At 45.7% G+C, this 21,507-nt stretch overlaps 1 protein-coding gene across 1 annotated transcript in view; it reads left to right on the top strand.

The window, feature by feature from the left end:
- The window catches only part of LOC132393593 (1,4-alpha-glucan-branching enzyme-like), a 449,072-nt gene extending 428,718 nt beyond the window's left edge, over positions 1-20,354 (top strand). The window contains exons 15-16 of the mRNA XM_059969048.1: positions 953-1,070; positions 16,764-20,354. Of these exons, the coding sequence (XP_059825031.1) occupies positions 953-1,070; positions 16,764-16,820 (175 nt within the window). The 3' untranslated portion in view covers positions 16,821-20,354. The remainder of the gene's footprint in view (positions 1-952; positions 1,071-16,763) is intronic.
- The last annotated feature ends 1,153 nt before the right edge of the window (positions 20,355-21,507 follow it).

Raw genomic sequence — 21,507 nt, 5'->3', positions numbered from 1 at the left:
AAAACAACCCGATCATCACACGCTCATGCAGCTGAAGAAACACACAGTCCAGCCCTTTATACCACACCAACACCGGAGAGCAGCAGCAATGGGAACGGCCAGCTCCCAACCCAGTCTTTGGGCCATGATCCACAATTATCAGTCAATAGTCACCTGGCCATATTCTATGGTCTCCAGTCCCAAGTCATTGAGCCTTAATCTCCTGTCCCTTGGCCGTGAACCCCAATCCCTGGTCCAGGTGCTGTGATTACACAAACTCGGTCCCTGATCCCCGGCTATAATCCCTGGATCCTGGTCCCTGATCCCCAGCTGTAATCCCTGGATCCTGGTCTCTGATATCCAGCTGTAATTGATAGATCCTGGTCCCTGATCCCTGGCTGTAATCCCTGGATCCTGGTCTCTGATATCCAGCTGTAATTGATAGATCCTGGTCCCTGATCCCCGGCTGTAATCCCTGGATCCTGGTCTCTGATATCCAGCTGTAATTGATAGATCCTGGTCCCTGATCCCCGGCTGTAATCCCTGGATCCTGATCTCTGCACCCAACTGTAATCCCTGTATCCAGGTCTCTAATCCCAGGCTGTCATCACTGGATGCTGATCTCTGATGCCCGGCTGTAATCCCTGGATCCTGGTCACTCATCACTGGCTACAATCCCTGGATCCAGGTCACTGGTACACGTCTGTAATCTCTGGATCCTGGTCCATAGTCTCTGGCTGTAATTCCTGAATCAAGGTCTCTGGTCCCCGGCTGTAATCCCTGGATCCTGGTGCATGATTCCTGGCTGTAATCCCTGGATCCAGGTATCTGACCCCTGGCTGTAATTCTGGAATCCAGGTCTCTGGTCCTGGGCTGTGATCTCCATGTCTGCTACACTGGGAGTTACTTCTAAATAATAGTTCTATGTGAATATTGAAATGTGCAGATGTGTTTTCCTTAATTCGTACTGCAGGTATAAGATCGTACTGGACAGTGACGCTGCTGATTATGGAGGTCACAGCCGATTGAACCATGACACCGAGTTCTTCACAGAACCACAACCCCAGAACAACCGGCCCAACTCTCTGCTGGTGAGTGTTTACTGTCCCCTCAGCAGAAAGCTCCACAGGAATATGACTGCTGCAGAACATGGGTCACACCAGGGTCCAGGCACAGCAAGGGTGGGAATGAGGAGAGGCGCAGGACTCTGTGTGTGGCCAGGTTCTTTCTGCAGCCACGGCAACATCTCCCTAGATATCATCTCCGCACAGGGCTTGGTGATGTCTGGATGGGGCTCAGTGATGTCTGGACAGGGCTCGGTGATGTCTGGACATTGTGTCTGGACCGTGCTTCATAATACCTAGACATCAGTTTAGTAACTGCCCTCATGTCTGGGCTGTTGTTACTAGAGCTCCCTCTACAGGTCTGTAATCTCCTGAGAGGAGAAAGAATAAATGTGGGACAATTCCTCTGCTGCCCCTGCAAGTGATGCCACAAGAACCCCTGGCGATTATTTCTGTATTATCGGTGGGGACGGGAAGTACCAGGGCATTGGAGGGTTGCAAATGTTGTTCCCTTGTTCAAGAAAGGGAGTAGTGATAACCCAATAAATTACAGACCAGTGAGTCTGACTTCAGTGGTGGGTAAGTTGTTGGAGAAGATCCTGAGAGCATTTATGAGCATTTGGAGAGACATAATCTGATTAGGAGTAGTCAGCATGGCTTTGTCAAGGGCAGGTCCTGCCTTATAAGCTTGATTGAATTCTTTGAGGATGTGACTAAATACATTGATGAAACAGTGGATATAGTGTATATGAATTTCGGTAAAGCATTTGATAAGATTCCCCATGCAAGGCTCATACAGACAGTAATAAGGACGGGTATCCAAGGAGACATTGCTTTGTGGATCCAGAACTGGTTTGCCCACAGAAGGCAAAGAGTGGTTGTAGACGGGTCATATTCTGCATAGAGGTTCGTCACCAGTAGTGTGCCTCAGGGATCTGTTCTAGGACCCCAACTCTCTGTGATGTTTATAAATGACCTGGATGAGGAAGTGGAGGGATGGTTAGTAAATTTGCTGATGACACAAAGGTTGGAGGTGTTGTGGATAGTCTGGACCATTGTCAGAGGTTACAGCGGGACCTCGATAGGATGTAAAACTGGGCTGAAAAGTTGGAGATAAGTGTGAGGTGGTTCATTTTGGTAGGTCAAATATGGCAGAATATAGTATTAATGTTAAGATTCTTGGGGTCCATAGGAGACTCAAAGCTACAGTGCAAGTTGACAGTATTATTAAGACAGCATATGGTGTGATGCCCTTCATCAACCATGGAATTGAGTTCAAGAGCTGGGAGGTAATGTTACATCTATATAGGACCCTGGTCAGACCCCACTTCAGATACTGTGTTCAGTTCTGGTCACCTCACTACAAGGAGAATGTGGAAACTACAGAGAGAGTGCACAGGAGATTTACAAGGATGTTGCCTGGATTGGGGAGCATGCCTTATAAAAATAGGATGTGAACTTGGCTTTTTCTCCTTGAAGTGGTGGAGAATGAGAGGTGACCTGATAGAGGTGTATAAGATGATGAGAAGCTTTGATGGCCAGAGGCTTTTTCCCAGGGCTAAAATGGCTAACACAAGAGGCATAGTTTTAATTTGCTGGGAAGTAGGTACACGGGGAATGTCAGGGGTAAGCTTTTCACACAGAGAGTGGTGGAATGCACTGCCAGCGACAGCGTAGAGTTTGATACATTAGGGTCTTTTAAGACACTGCTAGATAGGTACATGGAGTTTAGAAAAATAGAGGGCTATGTGGTAGGAAAATCCTGTGCAGTTTCTAGAGTAGGTGACATGGTCAGCACAGCATTGTGGGCCGAAGGAGCTGTAATGTACTGGAGATGTCTGTGTTCTATGTCAGTCAGCTTTACCCCACCCACACCATTTCCAATTTCTTGAAAGAGGTGACTGTGTTGGTCTGAACTGAGGGAGCAGTTGACAGTCTGGTCAGAGATTACTCCATCTGACTGTGGGACCGTAGAGGCTGAAGTGATACCAATCATGGGTCCTTTTCTGTTTGGTAATATCATCACCGTGAAATAACATTGACATGATAGACATTTCCTTAACACAGGTTAGATTTTTCAAAAGATGCCGCCTAGACGCCACTGATTCCACATCGCGCAAGTTTACATGGCTTCTTTCATATGCAATAGGCCTACAGATTTGCAATCCACTCTCTTTATAGCTTTCCTAGCTCGTTAAGTCCTGAAAACACATACCACCAGCCTCAAAAACAGCTTCTTCCCCACTGTAATCAGACTCTTGAATAGTTCCCTTAACTGCACAGTCCACTTCATCATGATCTTGCATCTTATTATTTAGCTGCTCTGCACTCTCTCTGTAGCTGTTACACTCTATTCGGCGTGTCCTACCTCAATGAACTGATGTGATGAAGTGATCTGTGTGGAGGGTATGTACCAGTTTTCACTGCGTAACGAGTTTTTCTCAGTATACGTGACAATACGTCAGGATGCTGTTCACCAACTATAGCTCAGCATTTAATACCATCATTCCCACAATCCTCATTGAGAAGTTGCAGAACCTGGGCCTCTGTACCTCCCTCTGCAATTGGATCCTTGACTTCCTAACTGGAAGACTGCAGCCTGTGGGGATTGGTGATAACATATCCTCCTCGCTGACGATCAACACTGGCGCACCTCAGGCGTGTGTGCTTAGCTCACTGCTCTATTCTATATATACATATGACTCTGTGGCTAGGCGTTGCTGAAATGCCATCTTTAAATTTGCTGGCAATACAACCATTGCTGGTAGAATCTCAGGTGGTGACGAGAGGGCGTACAGGAGTGAGATATGCCAACTAGTGGAATGGTACCGCAGCAACAACCTGGCACTCAACATCAGTAAGACAAAAGAGCAGATTGTGGACTTCAGGAAGGGTAAGACGAAGGAACATGTACCAATGCTCACAGAGTGAGCAGCTTCAAGTTCCTGGGTGTCAAGATCTCTGAGGATCTAACCTGGTCCCAACATATTGATATAGTCATAAAGGAGGCAAGGCAGCGGCTATACTTTATTAGGAGTTTGAAGAGATTTGGCACATCAACAAATACGTAGAACCATAGAACGCTACAGCACAGTACAGACCCTTCAGCCCTCCATGTTGTGCTGACCCATATAAACCTTAAAAAAAAGTACTAAACCCACACCACCCCATAACTCTCCATTTTTCTTTCATCCATGTGCCTGTCCAAGAGGCTCTTAAATACCCCTAATGTTTTGGCCTCCACCACCATCCCTGGCAAGTCATTCCAGGCACTCACAACTCTCTGTGTAAAAAAAACTTACCTCTGATGTCTCCCCTAAACTTCCCTCCCTTAATTTTGTACCTATGCCCTCTGGTGTTTGCTATTGGTGCTCTGGGAAACAGGGTACTGACTATCCACCCTATCTATGCCTCTCATAATCTTGTAGAGGCAAATTGGATCAGCAAATTTGCTGATGATACAAAGATTGGAGGTGTAGTGGACAGTGAGGAAGGTTTTCAAAGCTTGCAGAGGGATTTGGACCAGTTGGAGGAATGGGCTGAAAAATGGCAGATGGAGTTTAATGCGGACAAGTGTGCGGTATTGCACTTCAGAAGGTCAAGCCAAGCTGGAACATACAAGGTAAATGGTAGGACACTGAGGAGTGCAGTAGAACAGAGGGATCTGACAGTACAGATACATAATTCCCTAAAAGTGGCATCACAAGTAGATAGGGTCGTAGAGGGAGCTTTTGGTACATTGGCCTTTATAAATCAAAATATTGAGTATAAGAATTGGAATGTAATGGTGAGGTTGTATAAGACATTGGTGAGACTGAATTTGGAGTATTGTATGCAGTTTTGGTCACCTAATTACAGGAAGGATATTAATAAGGTTAAAAGAGTGCAGAGAAGGTTTACAAGGATGTTGCCGAGACTTGAGAAACTGAGTTACAGAGAAAGGTTGAATAGGTTAGGACTTTATTCCCTGGAGCATAGGAGAATGAGGGGTGATTTGATAGAGGTGTATAAAATTATGATGGGTATGGATAGAGTGAATGCAAGCAGGCTTTTTCCACTGAGGCTAGGGGAGGAAAAAAAAACAGAGGACATGGGTTAAGGGTGAAGGGGGAAAAGTTTAAAGGGAACATTGGGGGGGCTTCTTCACACAGAGAGTGGTGGGAATGTGGAATGAGCTGCCAGATGAAGTGGTGAATGCAGGCTCACTTTTGACATTTAAGAAAAACTTGGACAGGTATATGGATGAGAGGGGTTTGGAGGGATATGGCCCAGGTGCAGGTCAGTGGGACTAGGCAGAAAAATGGTTTGGCACAGCCAAGAGGGGCCAAAAGGCCTGTTTCTGTGCTGTAATGTTCTATGGTTCTATAGTTAATCATGGCAGGAACTTGCAAACTCTGCACTCTCAAAATTTCACCTTTGAAGTCTTACCACTTTCTGAACACATCCTTGCCAGAAAACAACTTATCCCAATCCACTCTTCCTAGATCCTTTCTCATTTCCACAAAATTGGCCCTTCTCCAATTTAGAACCTCAACTCGAGGACCAGACCCATCCTTATCCATAATTAACTTGAGACATTATGGTCACTGGACCCAAAATGTTCGTCTACACGTACTTCTGTCACCTGACCTGTCTGGTTCCCTAATAGGAGATCAAGCGTTGCATCCTCTCTTGTAGGTACCTCTATATATTGATTTAGAAAACTTTCCTGAACACATTAGATGAACTCCAAGCCATCTAGCCCTTTCACAGTGTATGAGTCCCAGTCAATATGTGGAAAATTAAAATCCCCTACAATCACGACTTTCTGTCTCCTGCAGTTGTCTGCTCTCTCTCTACAGAATGGTCCTCCAATTCTCTCTGACTATTGGGCGGTCTATAATACAACCCTATAAGTGTGGTCACACCTTTCCCGTTCCTCAGCTCCACCTATATGGCCTCTGTAACACCGGGGTACGGTACCAGTGGGGACGGGTCTGTCACTGTATAACACCAAGGTACGGTACCAGTGGGGTCGGGTCTGTCACTGTATAACACTGGGGTACGTTTACAGTGGGGACGGGTCTGTCACTGTGTAACACCAGGTACAGTACCAGTGGGGACGGGTCTGTCACACTATAACACCGGGGTATAGTACCGGTGGGGACGGGTCTGTCACCGTATAACACCGGGGTACAGTACCGGTGGGGACGGGTCTGTCACTGTGTAACACCAGGGTACAGTACCGGTCAGTATAGGATTTACACTGTATGGCACCGGGGTACAGTACCGGTCAGTATAGGATTTACACTGTATGGCACCGGGGTACAGTACCGGTCAGTATAGGATTTACACTGTATGGCACCGGGGTACAGTACCGGTCAGTATAGAATTTACACTGTATGGCACCGGGGTACAGTACCGGTCTGTATAGGATTTACACTGTATGGCACCGGGGTACAGGGTTTATCGTCCAGCATTCTGATCCTGATGCACCAGATCAAACTCTGATACGTCATGCTGTGAATAAAATAGTGAAACCATGATGGATCCTGTAAGAATACGGGAACTCTGCAAGTTGACTTACTGCCTGGGTAGTAGGAGATGTGGTCGGGTTCCCCCACCCATGTTTGAATTCATGCATTGCAGGGATCTCTTCTGGGGAAGGTATGTCCTGTTCAAACAGGACAGGTTACACTTAAACCCAAGGGGACCCAATATCCTTGCAGGCAGTTTAACTAGAGTCGTTCAGGTGGGTTTAAACTAATTTGGCAGAGGGATGGGAACTGGAGTGATAGTGCTAAAGATAAGGTTTACAAATTGAGGCTCTATGTAGTGCGACTCCTTGCAAGGAGAGGCTGTTGATAGGGTATTGCAGTCAACAGGGTGAGTTGCAACATAAAAGGCAGACAAAATCGAAAAGGGTGAATGCAGGACTGAAGGTGTTGTATTTGATTGTGCGCAGTACGTAGAGTAAGGTAGATAAACTTGTAGCACAGTTACAGATCGGCATGTATGACATTGTCAGCATCATTGAATCATGGCTGAAGGAAGATTACAATGTCCAAGGATCCACATTGTATCAAAAGGACAGGCAGAAAAGCAGAAGGGATGGTGTTGCTCTGTTGGTAAAAAATGAAATCAGATCATTAGAAAGAGGTGACATAAGGTGTTGAATCATTGTGGATAGAGCTAAGGAACTGCAAGGGTAAAAAGACCCTGATGGGAGTTATATACAGTAGTAAGGATGTGGTCTACAAATTACAACGGGAGATAGAAGATGCATGCCAAAAGGACAATATTACAATAGTTATGGGAGATTCAATATGCAGGTAAATTGGGGAAACCAGATTGGCACTGGATTCCAGGAAGGAGGATTCCAGAGTGCATGTGAGATGGCTTTTTAGAGCAGCTCATGGTTGCACTAGGAGATCAGCTATTCTGGATTGGGTGCTATGCAATAAATCAGAATTGATCAGAGAGCTTAATGTAAAAGAACATTTAGGGGAAAGTGATCATAATATGATTGAATTCACCCTGAAATCTGAGAAGAAGCTAAAGTCAGATGCATCAGTATTACAGTGGAGTGAAGGGAATTACAGAGGCATGAGAGAGGAGTTGGCCAGAATTGACTGGAAAAGAAGGGTAGGGGTGACAGCAAAGCAGCAATGGCAGGAATTTCTGGAAGCAATTCAGAAAGCACAGAATATGGACATACCAAAGAGGAAGAAGTGTTCTAAAGACAAGATGACGTGACTATGCCTAACAAAAGAAGTCAAAGCCAATATAAAAGCCAAAGAGATGGGCATATAATAGAGTAAAGATTAGTGGGAAGTTAGAGGATTGAGAAGCTTTTAAAAAAAACAGCAGAAGAGTCATTAAGAAGATCAAGATGAAATACAAAATTGAGCTAGCCAATTATATTAAAGAGGATACCAAGAGTTTCTACAGATATATGGTGTAAAAGAGTGCAAGAGTGGATATTGGACCACTGGAAAATGGTGCTGGAGAGGTAGTAATGGGGACAAGGAAATGACAGATGAACTGAATAAGTATTTTGCATCATCTTCACTGTGGAAGACACTAGCAGTATGGTGGAAGTTCCAGGTGTCAGGGGCCATGAAGTGTGTGAAGTTACCATTATCAGGGAGAAGGTTCTTAGGAAACTGAAAGATCTGAAGGTAGATAAGTCAACTGGACTAGATGGTGTACACCCCAGGGTTCTGAAAGATTGTGGAGGTTTTAGTAATGATCTTTCAAGAATTAGTAGGTTCCGGAATGGTTCCCTGAGACTGGAAAATTGCAAATGTCACTTCACTCTTCAAGAACGGAGAGGGGCAAAAGAAAGGAAACTATAAGCCAGTTAGTGGCCTCGACCACTGATCTCAGTGATTGGGAAGTGTGAGAGTAAATTGTTAAGGATGAGGTCTTAGACTACTTGAAGGCGCTTGATGAAATAGGCTGTAGTCAGTATGGTTTCTTCAACTTAAAATATTGTCTAACAAATCTGCTGGAATTCTTTGAACAAGCAGGATAAACAAAGGAGAATCAGTTGATGTTGTGTACTTGGATTTTCAGAAGGCCTTTGACAAAGTGCCACACATATGAGGCTGCTTAACAAGCTATAAGCCCATGGTGTTACAGGGAAGATTACAGTATGGATAAAGCAGTGGCTGGTTAGCAGGAGACAAATAGTGGGAATAAAAGGAGACTTTTCTGACTGGCTGCTGGCGATGAGTGGTGTTTCACAGGGATTTGTGTTGGGATAGACTCATTTTACATTGTAAATCACTGGTTTGGATGATGGAATCGATAGCCTTGTTCCAAAGTTTGCAGACGATGTGAAGAAAAGTGGAGGGGCAGGTAGTTTTGAGGAAGCGGAGCAGCTACTAAAGTACTTAAATTAAAATAGGCGAAGAGTGGCAGATAGAATACAGTGTCAGAAAGTGTACTGTTTGGCCATGCACTTTGGTGGAAGAAATGAAAGGGTTGACTATTTTCTAAATGGAGAGAAAATACAAAAATCTAAGGTGCAGAAGGACTTGGGAGTCCTTGTGCAAGATTCTCTAAAACTTAATTTGAAGGTTGAGTATGTGGTGAGAAAGGCAAATGCAGTGTTACCATTTACTTCAGGAAGACTAGAATATAAAAGCAAGGATGTAATGTTGAGACTATATAAAACACTGCTGAGGCCTCACTTGAAATATTGTGAGCAGTTTTGGGCCCCTTATCTTAGAAAGGATGTGCTGGATTCAAAGGAGGTTAACACAAATGATTCCAGGATTGAATGGCATGCCATATGAAGAGCGTTGGATGGCTCTGGGCCTGTATTCACTAGAATTCAGAAGAATGAGGGATGACCTAATTAAATCCTGTCAAATGGTGGAAGGCCTTGATAAGGTGGGTGTGGAGAGGATGTTTCCTTTGATAGGAGAGTCTAAGACTAGAGGACACAGCCTTAGAGTAGAGGGATAATCTTTTAGAATGGAGATGAGGAGGAATTTCTTTAGCTGGAAAGTGGTGAATCTGTGGAATTCTTTGCCACAGGCAGCTGTGGAAGCCAAGTCATGATCTAAGGCAGAAGTTGAAGATTCTTAATTGCTCAGGGCAGGAAGGAATACGGGGGTGGGTGGGGGAGGCAGAAGATTGGAGCTGAAAGGAAAATGGATCAGGAATGACAAAATGGCAGTGCAGACTCGATAGGCCAAATAGTCTCCCATATCTTAGGGCCTTAGTGTCACCACCTCTGTCCATCAGATTCTGGGGTAGGGCAGTGTAGAGAGTGGTGCTGAGGCCCCAGTAAGATAATTGTCACCTGATGGAAGTTTGGAGCCAGTTGAAGAGCCAAGTGTCCGGTGCCTGATCCATGTGATGTGTGTATCAGTCAGGTTTGTTCGGGGGACTGTTCACAGGGTGTTCAATCAGCTCCCGGTGGCAACACTCCCCAGCTTCTGTTCTTTCTGACCTCTTTCCGCTTTATTCCTCATCATTTCCCCAGCTCCTTCATCACTCCTCCCTTCCCCCTGTTTGTGTCCTTTCCTCCCCCTTTATTTTCCTACTTTTCTCTTCTCACTCAGTTGTATCACCTTGAACCTGACCACATCCAGAGGAGGAAACACGCTGAGCAGGTAAGTGCCCTTTGCCCCTTATTGGTGGTGAGTGAGGTGCAGTAATGAGGGCCGTGTGTGAGGGCTGTAGAGAGTGAGGGTAGTAGGAAGTGAGGCACCATAAGGAGTGAGGGTAAGAGGGAGCGAGGGGTGATAGGGAGCGAGGTCTGTATAGAGTGAGGAGCAGTAGGGAATGAGGTATGTAGAGAGTGAGGGGTGGTAGGGGGTGAGGGACGGTGTAGTGAAGGTGGTGTGGGAGTGAGAGCGGGGTGGAATCTTCTAAAGGATCGACATCAGGAGCTGCTGCCTGCTCTTGCATTGACCAGGGTTTCAAGGAACAGAGGATTAATCTGGACAGATAATCAAGGAATTGGTCAGAGTTAGGTTCTTTGTAAACATTAGATCAGGGGTCGGCAACCATTACCACTGAAAGAGCCATATGGACCCATTTCCCACAGAAAAGAAAACACTGGGAGCCACAAAACCCGTTTGACATTTAAAATGAAATAACACTGCATACAACGGTTTTTTTTGCCTTTATGCTATGTATAAACAAACTATAATGTGTTGCATTTATGAAATTGATGAACTCCTGCAGAGAAAACGAAATTACATTTCTGCATGCAACAAAAACATTTTGAACTCCGAAAAAAAGACGTTGGGTTGAAGGTTACTCCATAGTTAGCCTACCTTCGATCCAAAAATTAAAAGAAATCGCGCACTGGCGGGTGTCAGGGATTGGCAGTGGTGACGTATATTAATAGCAATAAAAAAACACGTTGTGGCGGTGTGCTACACGCAGTGCTAAAATAACGACACTGCAGTCAAAGATAACTTTATTCGAACTAAACAGTCTTGCTTTAAAGCCTCCCTCAACCCGCCCCCCGTGGGCGCGGATGCTCCAAAAGATACGTACTCACAAACCCCCGTAGGCTATCTCCCTTAGCCGGAACGGTGGCTAATTGTGAGCCGGTTCGGATGTGCCAGGAAATGGGGTCGCCACAACGTTTTATTTAGATTGTACAAGATCACCATAATCTTCAAATTTCGAATTACATTTCAAAAACTAACAAACCACGGGGAGCCGCAGCACAGAGATGAAAGAGCCGCATGCGGCTCCGGAGCCACGGGTTGCCGACCCCTGCATTAGATTCATGTTCAGTGACAGGTGAAGAGGAGGAAGGCATTTGTAGTCGGACGTGATCAAATCTGTGGGTTAACGCAAGAGGCTTCCTCCCCCCCCCCCCCCCCCCGGCTTGAATGGAAAGCATAGGAGCTAGGAATGGCCTTGCTGGTGATGGGCAGACCTGTGTGTAGTTTCTTCATCACCCGTCATGTTCCCCTGCCCCCAGCACTCCTGAACCGGCAGCGATACTTGATGTTATTGATTAGGTACCAGTAAATATTATTTAAAGTTCACTCGCCCCTCCCCTTTCTCATGCAGCTTTCCTGCTTAATCTGCCCACCCTACGATGCCCACTGTTTTCTACTAACCCTCTTCTCCGCCCTGACATTCATTAACCAGTGGCAGCCCCGCCACGCCTGTCTTTCTCTTTGCATCACATTTTCCGCTGCTTTTCCTCCCCCAGCTCGTCAAATCAGGAACTCTACACAAGTGTAAACTCTGTCTAAAGGTGAGTCGGTGAGTGTGTGGCGGCTTCAGTAGTGCTCTGGGGATGACCGAGCCGTGACCTTCCACTCTCACTGGTCTGCACGCTCCCAATCTTTACCAGTGTCTGTGGCCACACAACAGACTCTCAAGTGCATGGCACTGGCTTCGTTCAGGTGTGCATGGCTGTCTGTGGAATGCCGTTGTGTGACAGAGACTCTGAACTGTGCCGTAATAAGCGAGAAGGGTGTGCAGGCTGTGTAATGGTACTGGTTTAGTCCCTGATCAGATGGTAATACCTCCGAGAGGATCACCGGGCTCTCCCTCACCCCATTTGTGACATTTACCGGGAGCTTTGTGGACGAAGGACCGGAAGGGTGCCTGCCACCCATCCCACAATCTGTTTGAGCCACGACCATCAGGAAGAAAGTACAAGAGCATGAAGACGAGGACTGTCAGACTGGGGAACAGCTTCCTCCCTCAGGCTGTGGGACCGAGTTCTAGTCACTAGGACAGCGAGCTGTTTACTGGTTACCGTTTACCTGTGCTGTGCAATTCACATGCATTTGGAGTAATATTTTATTAACCTGTTTACAGTAATAGTTTGTTTAGGTGCTGTGTGTGATATATGTTTCATGGCTGCACTGTGGTCTGGAGGAATGTTCTTTTCATTTGGTTATATATGTGTACAGTCAGATGACAACAAACTTGAACTTGAGAGGCATGGATGCTGGAGTTCTGAGCGTCCAGGTGTTCAGCATGGAGCAGTTTTGATCTTTCCAAGATGGATTCTGTCAGTAGGAGAAGTGTTGGTCTGTGGGAATCATTAACAAGATAAGATTGGAAGTGAAGTGCCTGAGAGGGTGGTGTGAGTCGAGATATGGAGCGAGGAAGACAGGAGGGCTACCTAATAAGTTGATAAACTACCCTGCTGGGGACTTTGTGTTTGGAACTGGGATCCCATCCACTCGGTGCTTTGCAGTGTCCCCAGGAACAATACACCTCTTCCAGGGATGAAAGATAGATTCACCTCAGCGGTGGAAGTTGTGTGTCCTCCTTACCCTGGTTACGATAACTGTCCTGATGGAGAGTCTCATTATCGAAGTACACATATGTCACTATATACAACCCCTACGATTCACTTTCTGTGGGCATGCACAGTAAGTACGGAGAAATACAATAGAAACAATGAAGGACCACACACATCAAGACAGGCAAATACAAACAGTGAAAAATAATAAACTATACTAATAACTAAATAAGCTATAAATATTGAGAACATGAGATAAACAGCCCTTGAAAGTTCTTACATAGGTTGTGAGAACAGTTCAGTGATGGAATGAGTGATGGTAATGGTCTCGACACAAAGTATCACATCTTTATTGATGCAGTCTGACCTGCTGAGTTTGTCTAGCATTCTCTGTGTATTGTTTATTGATGCAGTCTGACCTGCTGAGTTACTCTGGCGTTCTCTGTGTATTGTTTATTGATGCGGTCTGACCTGCTGAGTTACTCTGGCGTTCTCTGTGTATTGTTTACTGATGCAGTCTGACCTGCTGAGTTCATCTAGCATTCTCTGTGTATTGTTTATTGATGCAGTCTCACCTGCTGAGTTACTCTGGCGTTCTCTGTGTATTGTTTATTGATGCAGTCTGACCTGCTGAGTTCGTCTAGCGTTCTCTGTGTATTGTTTATTGATGCAGTCTGACCTGCTGAGTTTATCTAGCATTCTCTGTGTATTGTTTATTGATGCAGTCTGACCTGCTGAGTTACTCTGGCGTTCTCTGTGTATTGTTTATTGATGCAGTCTGACCTGCTGAGTTCATCTAGCGTTCTCTGTGTATTGTTTATTGATGCAGTCTGACCTGCTGAGTTACTCTGGCGTTCTCTGTGTTACTCTGGATTTGCATCATCTGCAGAACCTCTCATGTTTAACTGCTGTCAGGTTGTTCTTTGAGACAAAAGCTGGCAGTTCTGGGCTCGGGGCTTGTACAGCCCCAGGTAACAGCAAATCGGCCCCACATTCCTGTGACATTAAATCTCTAGTTAACACAAGCTCTCTGCTGGGAAACTGAGGCAGCATGGCGAGAAGAGAGCAGAGAATCTCAACATGGGAAAAGGAGAGTGTATATCCCGGCAGCAGATTCCTCACTTCCACAGTACCCTGGTCCCCACCATTGCATTCAGATGTCTGTGTGTGCATTAAACCCGTACATCGCATAGTCCGTGTGTGACATCAAACCTGCAATTGCATTGTCTGTGTGTGAGAATAAATCCCCAGCTTGCATTGCCTGTGTGTGACGTTAAACCCCAGATGCGTTCTCTCTGTCTGACAGTCAATCCCCAGATTGTGTTGTCTGTGTGAAATTAAACCCCAGATCACATTGTCTGGGACATTAAACCCCAGATCACAGTGTCTGTGTGACATTAAACCCCAAATCATATTGTCTGTGACATTAAACCCCAAATCACATTCACTGTGACATTAAACCCCAGATCACATTCACTGTGACGTTAAACCCCAGATCATATTGTCTGTGTAACATTAAACCCCAAATCATATTGTCTGTGTGACGTTAAACCCCAAATCATATTGTCTGTGACATTAAACCCCAAATCATATTGTCTGTGACATTAAACCCCAAATCACATTCACTGTGACATTAAACCCCAGATCACATTCACTGTGACGTTAAACCCCAGATCACAGTGTCTGTGTGACATTAAACCCCAAATCATATTGTCTGTGTGACATTAAACCCCAAATCATATTGTCTGTGACATTAAACCCCAAATCACATTCACTGTGACATTAAACCCCAGATCACATTCACTGTGACGTTAAACCCCAGATCACATTCACTGTGACGTTAAACCCCAGATCATATTGTCTGTGTAACATTAAACCCCAAATCACATTGTGTGACGTTAAACCCCAAATTGCATTGTCTGTGTAACATTAAACCCCAGATCACATTCACTGTGACATTAAACCCCAGATCACATTGTCTGTGTAACATTAAACCCCAGATCATATTGTCTGTGTGACATTAAACCCCAAATCACATTGTCTGTGTAACATTAAACCCCAGACCACATTGTCTGTGTAACATTAAACCCCAGATCACATTCTCTGTGACGTTAAACCCCAGATCACATTGTCTGTGACGTTTATCCCCAGATCACATTGTCTGTAACGTTAAACCCCAGATCACATTGTCTGTGACGTTAAACCCCAGATCACATTCCCTGTGACGTTAAACCCCAGATCACATTCTCTGTGACGTTAAACCCCAGATCACATTGTCTGTGACGTTAAACCCCAGATCACATTGTCTGTGACGTTAAACCCCAGATCACATTGTCTGTGACGTTAAACCCCAGATCACATTGTCTGTGACGTTAAACCCCAGATCACATTGTCTGTAACATTAAACCCCAGATCACATTGTCTGTCACATTAAACCCCAGATCACATTCTCTGTGACGTTAAACCCCAGATCACACTGTCTGTGACGTTAAACCCCAGATCACACTGTCTGTGACGTTAAACCCCAGATCACATTGTCTGTGACGTTAAACCCCAGATCACATTGTCTGTGACGTTAAACCCCAGATCACATTCTCTGTGACGTTAAACCCCAGATCACATTGTCTGTGACGTTAAACCCCAGATCACATTCCCTGTGACGTTAAACCCCAGATCACATTCCCTGTGACGTTAAACCCCAGATCACATTCCCTGTGACGTTAAACCCCAGATCACATTCCCTGTGACGTTAAACCCCAGATCACATTCTCTGTGACGTTAAACACCAGATCACATTCCCTGTGACGTTAAACCCCAGACCACATTGTGTGTAACATTAAACCCCAGATCACATTCCCTGTGACGTTAAACCCCAGATCACATTCCCTGTGACGTTAAACCCCAGATCACATTGTCTGTAACATTAAACCCCAGATCACATTCTCTGTGACGTTAAACCCCAGATCACATTCTCTGTAACGTTAAACCCCAGATCACATTCCCTGTGACGTTAAACCCCAGATCACATTCCCTGTGACGTTAAACCCCAGATCACATTCTCTGTGACGTTAAACCCCAGATCACATTGTCTGTAACGTTAAACCCCAGATCACATTGTCTGTAACATTAAACCCCAGATCACATTGTCTGTAACATTAAACCCCAGATCACATTGTCTGTAACATTAAACCCCAGATCACATTCCCTGTGACGTTAAACCCCAGATCACATTCTCTGTGACGTTAAACCCCAGATCACATTGTCTGTAACATTAAACCCCAGATCACATTGTCTGTAACATTAAACCCCAGATCACATTGTCTGTAACATTAAACCCCAGATCACATTCCCTGTGACGTTAAACCCCAGATCACATTCTCTGTGACGTTAAACCCCAGATCACATTGTCTGTAACGTTAAACCCCAGATCACATTGTCTGTAACATTAAACCCCAGATCACATTCTCTGTGTGACGTTAAACCCCAGATCACATTGTCTGTGACATTAAACCCCAGATCACACTGTCTGTGACGTTAAACCCCAGATCACATTGTCTGTGACATTAAACCCCAGATCACACTGTCTGTGACGTTAAACCCCAGATCACATTGTCTGTGACGTTAAACCCCAGATCACATTGTCTGTGACATTAAACCCCAGATCACATTGTCTGTGACATTAAACCCCAGATCACATTGTCTGTAACATTAAACCCCAGATCACATTGTCTGTGTGACGTTAAACCCCAGATCACATTGTCTGTGTGACGTTAAACCCCAGATCACATTCTCTGTGTAAGATTGCTGTTCCAGCTTGTGTTCTTCCGCCCGTTAGCCCAAGTGCATTGAACAGTCCCTGTGTGCATCTTGAATGGTTCCTGTGTATGCGTTGAACAATCCCTGGGTGCGTATTGAACTGTCCCTGTGCGCACTGTACGGTCCCTGTCTGTACTCATTACCCTGTATGCCAGACTGACTCTGATTCTGTTTTGCAGGTTTATATTCCCAGCCGGACGGCCATCATCCTCGCTCGGGTGGACTCCCCCCAGTGATCAGGAGCACAGGGAGAATGGAGCAAAATCCGGACACGTTACCCCTCCTGCCACAAGTTCACACACACATTAACCCTTGCCTGTTTGAGATTTGTCATTAAATATCTGTGGTAAACTGAACATGTTCCAATGAGGGTCTGCGTCCACCTTGTTCCGGAGGCTGAGGGACAGATTCTAGAGCGAATCACTCCCTGAGAGGGAACCCTCACCACCTCATCGCAGAAGGGCAATTCTGAAGGAGTGTATCAGCTATTTCCGCCCTGGGGAAAATGCCTCTGGCTATCCACTCAATGTTGGCCTCTCATCATTTTGATCACATCGGTCAAGTCTCCTCTCATTCTCCTTTGCTCCAAAAAGAAAAGCCCCAGCTCACTCAACCTATGTTCATAAGACATGTTCTCTAATCCAGGCAGCATCCTGGTAATTCTCTTCTGCACTCTCTCTAAAGCTTCCACACCCTTCCTATAATGTTGGCGGAGGAATGGGAACCAGAGAGGGTGGGGTAGTTGGTGTACAGATAGGTGCAGCTTATAAAGAGTAGGCTGGAGTTCAAAATCAAAAGGACCAGCACTTTGCAAATAGTGTTTGAAAGGTCTCCTTGTCATCAGTGGGCCAGATTACTGAGAAATCACCTCATTATTCCCCAATCCTAAAACATACCAGTTATTCGGCCATTATAAATTGTCTTGGGATTAGGCTAGGGTTAAAAGACAGGGAGATGTAGTGGGTTGTGGGTGGCACAACTCACTGGGCTGTAAGGACCTGTTCCATACACTAAATAAATAGATTAGATTGGGCTCAAGCAATCTCGGGCCATTCTCAGGAGCAAAGGAGAATGAGAAGTGACTTGACAGAAGTGTGCAAGGTGATGAGAAGCATAGATTGAGTGGACAATCAAACTTTTTTTTTTCCAGAGCACCACCAGAGATGGTCAGAATAAGGACCCTGGACTTCCCGTTGTTTTCTGGAGATGAGTGAACCTGCCTCATCAACCGCACTGCACTGATGCCCAAGGGTGGCGCTCCTCGGGAGCAGCAAAGCCAGCTGCTGTCCTTTGCCACCATCCTCCCCACATTTACCAGCTGGATAAAGCTTCATACACATCTCCTCCATTAAAATTCGGACCCAGCAACTCACAACAACACTGTTCTTTCACAAATACTCAGCCCACATGGTGCCAGCATCTACTTGGGCAGAGGAATGTCAGGGAGAAAACCTATCCTCAAACTCACTGGCTGTAAATCTTACTCAATGTTTCAGTCAGAAACAGGAAATCATTTAAAAAGTATCTGTTAAAAATTCTGCTTAAAAATACTTTAAAGGGATTAATGCTCAAAATATAGTTTGCTAAAAGTGTTGACACGGGTAGGGGGATGAAGAACACATTTGGCACATTTGCCTTCATTAGTTGGGGCGCTGAGTACAGTTCAGATTCAATTTAAGATTATTGTCATTCAACCATATACATGTGTACTGCCAATGAAATGATGTTCCTCCAGACCCAGGTTCACAACACAGTACATATAACTCACACACATAACACATACAAGTAATATTACCACAAATTCATTAAGAAATAAGGTATATTTTTGACACAAGCTAAAAAGTAAACAGTATAACGCTACTGGTGGCACTTCATATGTGATGACCTAGGTAATGGCAGGGGGTTCCGTTGTCTCACGGCCTGGGGGAAGAAGCAGTTTTCACCCTAACAGTTCTTGTCCTAATGCCTTGGTACCTCCTGCCTGATGGTAAGGCGTCAAAGAGACTGTGGGACCAATGGGAGGGATCATTGACAACACTAAGGGCCCTGTGCAGGCAGTGCTCCTGAGAAATATCTCTAATGGTTGGAAGAGAAACCCCAATGATCTCCTCACAATTCTTTGTAGTGTTTTGTGGTCAGAAGCCTTGCAATTCCCAACACAAGCAGCGTTGCAGCTGGTCAGGACACTCCATGGTGCAGGAGTTGGGACTTTACGTTACAACTGTACAAGTCATTGGTGAGAGCGCATGGAGTATTGAGGGGGAGGCCAGGTAGTCTATGGCTTGTTACCTCTCGGTGAAAGAAGCTGGGGGTGCGACCATATAACATCATGAGGGGCATAGATAAAGTGGAGAAAATTTACGAGGATGATGCTGGGTCTGGAGGACCTGAGCTATAAGGTAAGATTGAATATGTTAGGATTGTACACCTTGGAACGTAGAAGATTAAGAGGAGATTGGATAGAGATATACATGGGTGTTACTCTGGCTGGCCATCAGTGTGCCGTGGGTTGGTACTGGGTATACATTATTGACCGTGATATACTGTACATTAACGATCTGGAAGTGGGGACCGAGTGTACCGTCTCTGAGTTTGCTGATGCCACTAAATTGAATAGAAAAGCAAATTGTGAAGAAGATACGGAGAGTCTGCAGAGAGATAGAGATAGGTTCAGTGAGTCAGCAAGGGTCTGGCAGATGGAATGCATAGAAAACCTACAGCACAATACAGGCCCTTCAGCCCACAATGCTGTGCCGAACATTTACTTATTTTAGAAATTACCTAGTGTTATCCATAGCCCTCCTTTTTTCTAAGTTCCTTGTACCTATCCAAGGGTCTCTTAAAAGATCCAATCGTATTCACCTCCACCACTATTACCAGCAGCCCATTCCATGCACTCACCACTCTCTGCGTAAAAAAAACTTAGCCCTGACATCTCCTCTGTACCTACTCCCCAGCACCTTAACCTCTGACGAAGGGTCTCAGCCCGAAACATCAACAGTGCTTCTTATAGATGCTGCCTGGCCTGCTGTGTTCCACCAGCATTTTGTGTGCGATGTTTGAATTTCCAGCATCTTCAGATTTCCTCGTGTTTGCACCTTAAACCTGTGTCCTCTTGTGGCAACCATTTCAGCCCTGGGAAAAAGCCTCTGACTATCCACACCACCAATGCTTCTCATCACCTTATACACCTCTATCAGGTCGCCACTCATCCTCCGTCACTTCAAGGAGAAAAGGCTGAGTTCACTCAACCTATTCTCATAAGGCATGCTCTCCAATCCAGGCAATATCCTTGTAAGTCTCCTCTGCACCCTTTCTATGGCTTCCACATCCTTCCTATAGTGAGGTGACCAGAAATGAGTACAGTACTCCAAGTGGGGTCTGACCAGGGTCCTATGTAGCTGCAACGTTACCTCTCGGCTCCTAAATTCATTCCCACGATTGATGAAGGCCCAATACACCGTACGACTTCTTAACCACAGAGTCAACCTGTGCAGCTGTTTTGAGCGTCCTATGGACTCGAACCCCAAGATCCCTCTGATCGTCCATGCTGCCAGCAGTCTTATCATTAATACTATTGTGGTGAACTACATATACCTGTCTGGACACCCCCCCCCCCCCCCCCCCCCGCTGACTGCTCCTGTGGCTCCTCCCACAGACCCCGGTATAAAGGCGATTGAGGCCTGAGCCCTGCCCTCAGTCTCCAGGATGTAGTATGGTGGTCAATTGCTGCTTGTTCTTTCTTCCAGTCAATAAAAGCCTATATCTCACCTCACGTCTCAGAGTTATTGATGGTGCATCAACAATATCCTGCCAACATATTTAACCTACCAAAATAAACCACCTCACATTTATCTGGGTTAAACTCCATTTGCCACTTCTCAGCCCAATTTTGCATCCTATAAATGTCCCGCTGTAACCTCTGACAGCCCTCCACACTATCCACAACACTTCCAACCTTTGTGTCATCAACAAACTTACTAACCCATCCCTCCACTTCCTCATCCAGGTCATTTATAAAAATCACGAAGAGTAAGGGTCCCAGAGCAGATCCCTGAGGCACTCCACTAGTGACCGGCTTCCATGCAGAATATGACCCGTCTACGGAGCAAGAAGGCGGCGAGTGAACAGCTGATTTTTCGAAGCAAAGGGACTTTTTTTTACTACTCGGGGTAAAAGAGAGGCGAGACTGCACAGTCACGTTAAGTCAACCAGTAGAGCGCGAAAGGTTTAAAAAGAAGACTGCCAAATCCAGTGCGCAGCGGAGTGAGAGGAGGCATGAGTGATAGGGCTTTGGCTCAACGGGCTTAGGTGGTAATGGGACGAGGTGCGGTAGGTTTAACTGTGTTAATTGTGGAAAGGAAGTAGTATGTGTGTGAGGCCAGTTTTCTGTGCTCAGTGTCAGATGTGGGAAGTCCTGGACTCTCCCAGCCTCCCGGATGGCCATATCTGCACCAGGTGTGTCAGCTGCAGCTCCTAAGGGACCGAGTTAGGGAACTGGAGATGCAGCTCAATGACCTTCGCCTGGTTAGGGAGAGCGAGGAGGTGATAGAGAGGAGTTATAGGCAGGTGGTCATACCAGGGCCACGGGAGACAGACAAGTGTGTCACAGTCAGGAGAGGGAAGGGGAAGAGTCAGGTACTAGAGAGTACCCCTGTGGCTATGCCCCTTGACAATAAGTACTCCTGTTTGAGTACTGTTGAGGGGGACAGCCTATCTGGGGGAAGCAGCAGTGACTGTGCCCTGGGCACAGTGTTTGGCCCTGTAGCTCAGAAGGGGAGGGATGAGGATAGGGGACTCTATAGTTAAGGGGTTAGACAGGCGATTCTGTGGATGCAGGAAAGAAAATCGGATGGTAGTTTGCCTCCCAGGTGCTGGGGTCCAGGATGTTTCAGATTGCATCCAAGATATCCTGCAGTGGGA

Source organism: Hypanus sabinus, chromosome 4 (genome assembly GCF_030144855.1).
Source record: "Hypanus sabinus isolate sHypSab1 chromosome 4, sHypSab1.hap1, whole genome shotgun sequence".
Classification (NCBI taxonomy): Eukaryota; Metazoa; Chordata; class Chondrichthyes; order Myliobatiformes; family Dasyatidae; genus Hypanus; species Hypanus sabinus.
Note: the sequence above shows the minus strand (reverse complement) of the source record. Positions and strands in the feature narration are given on the sequence as shown.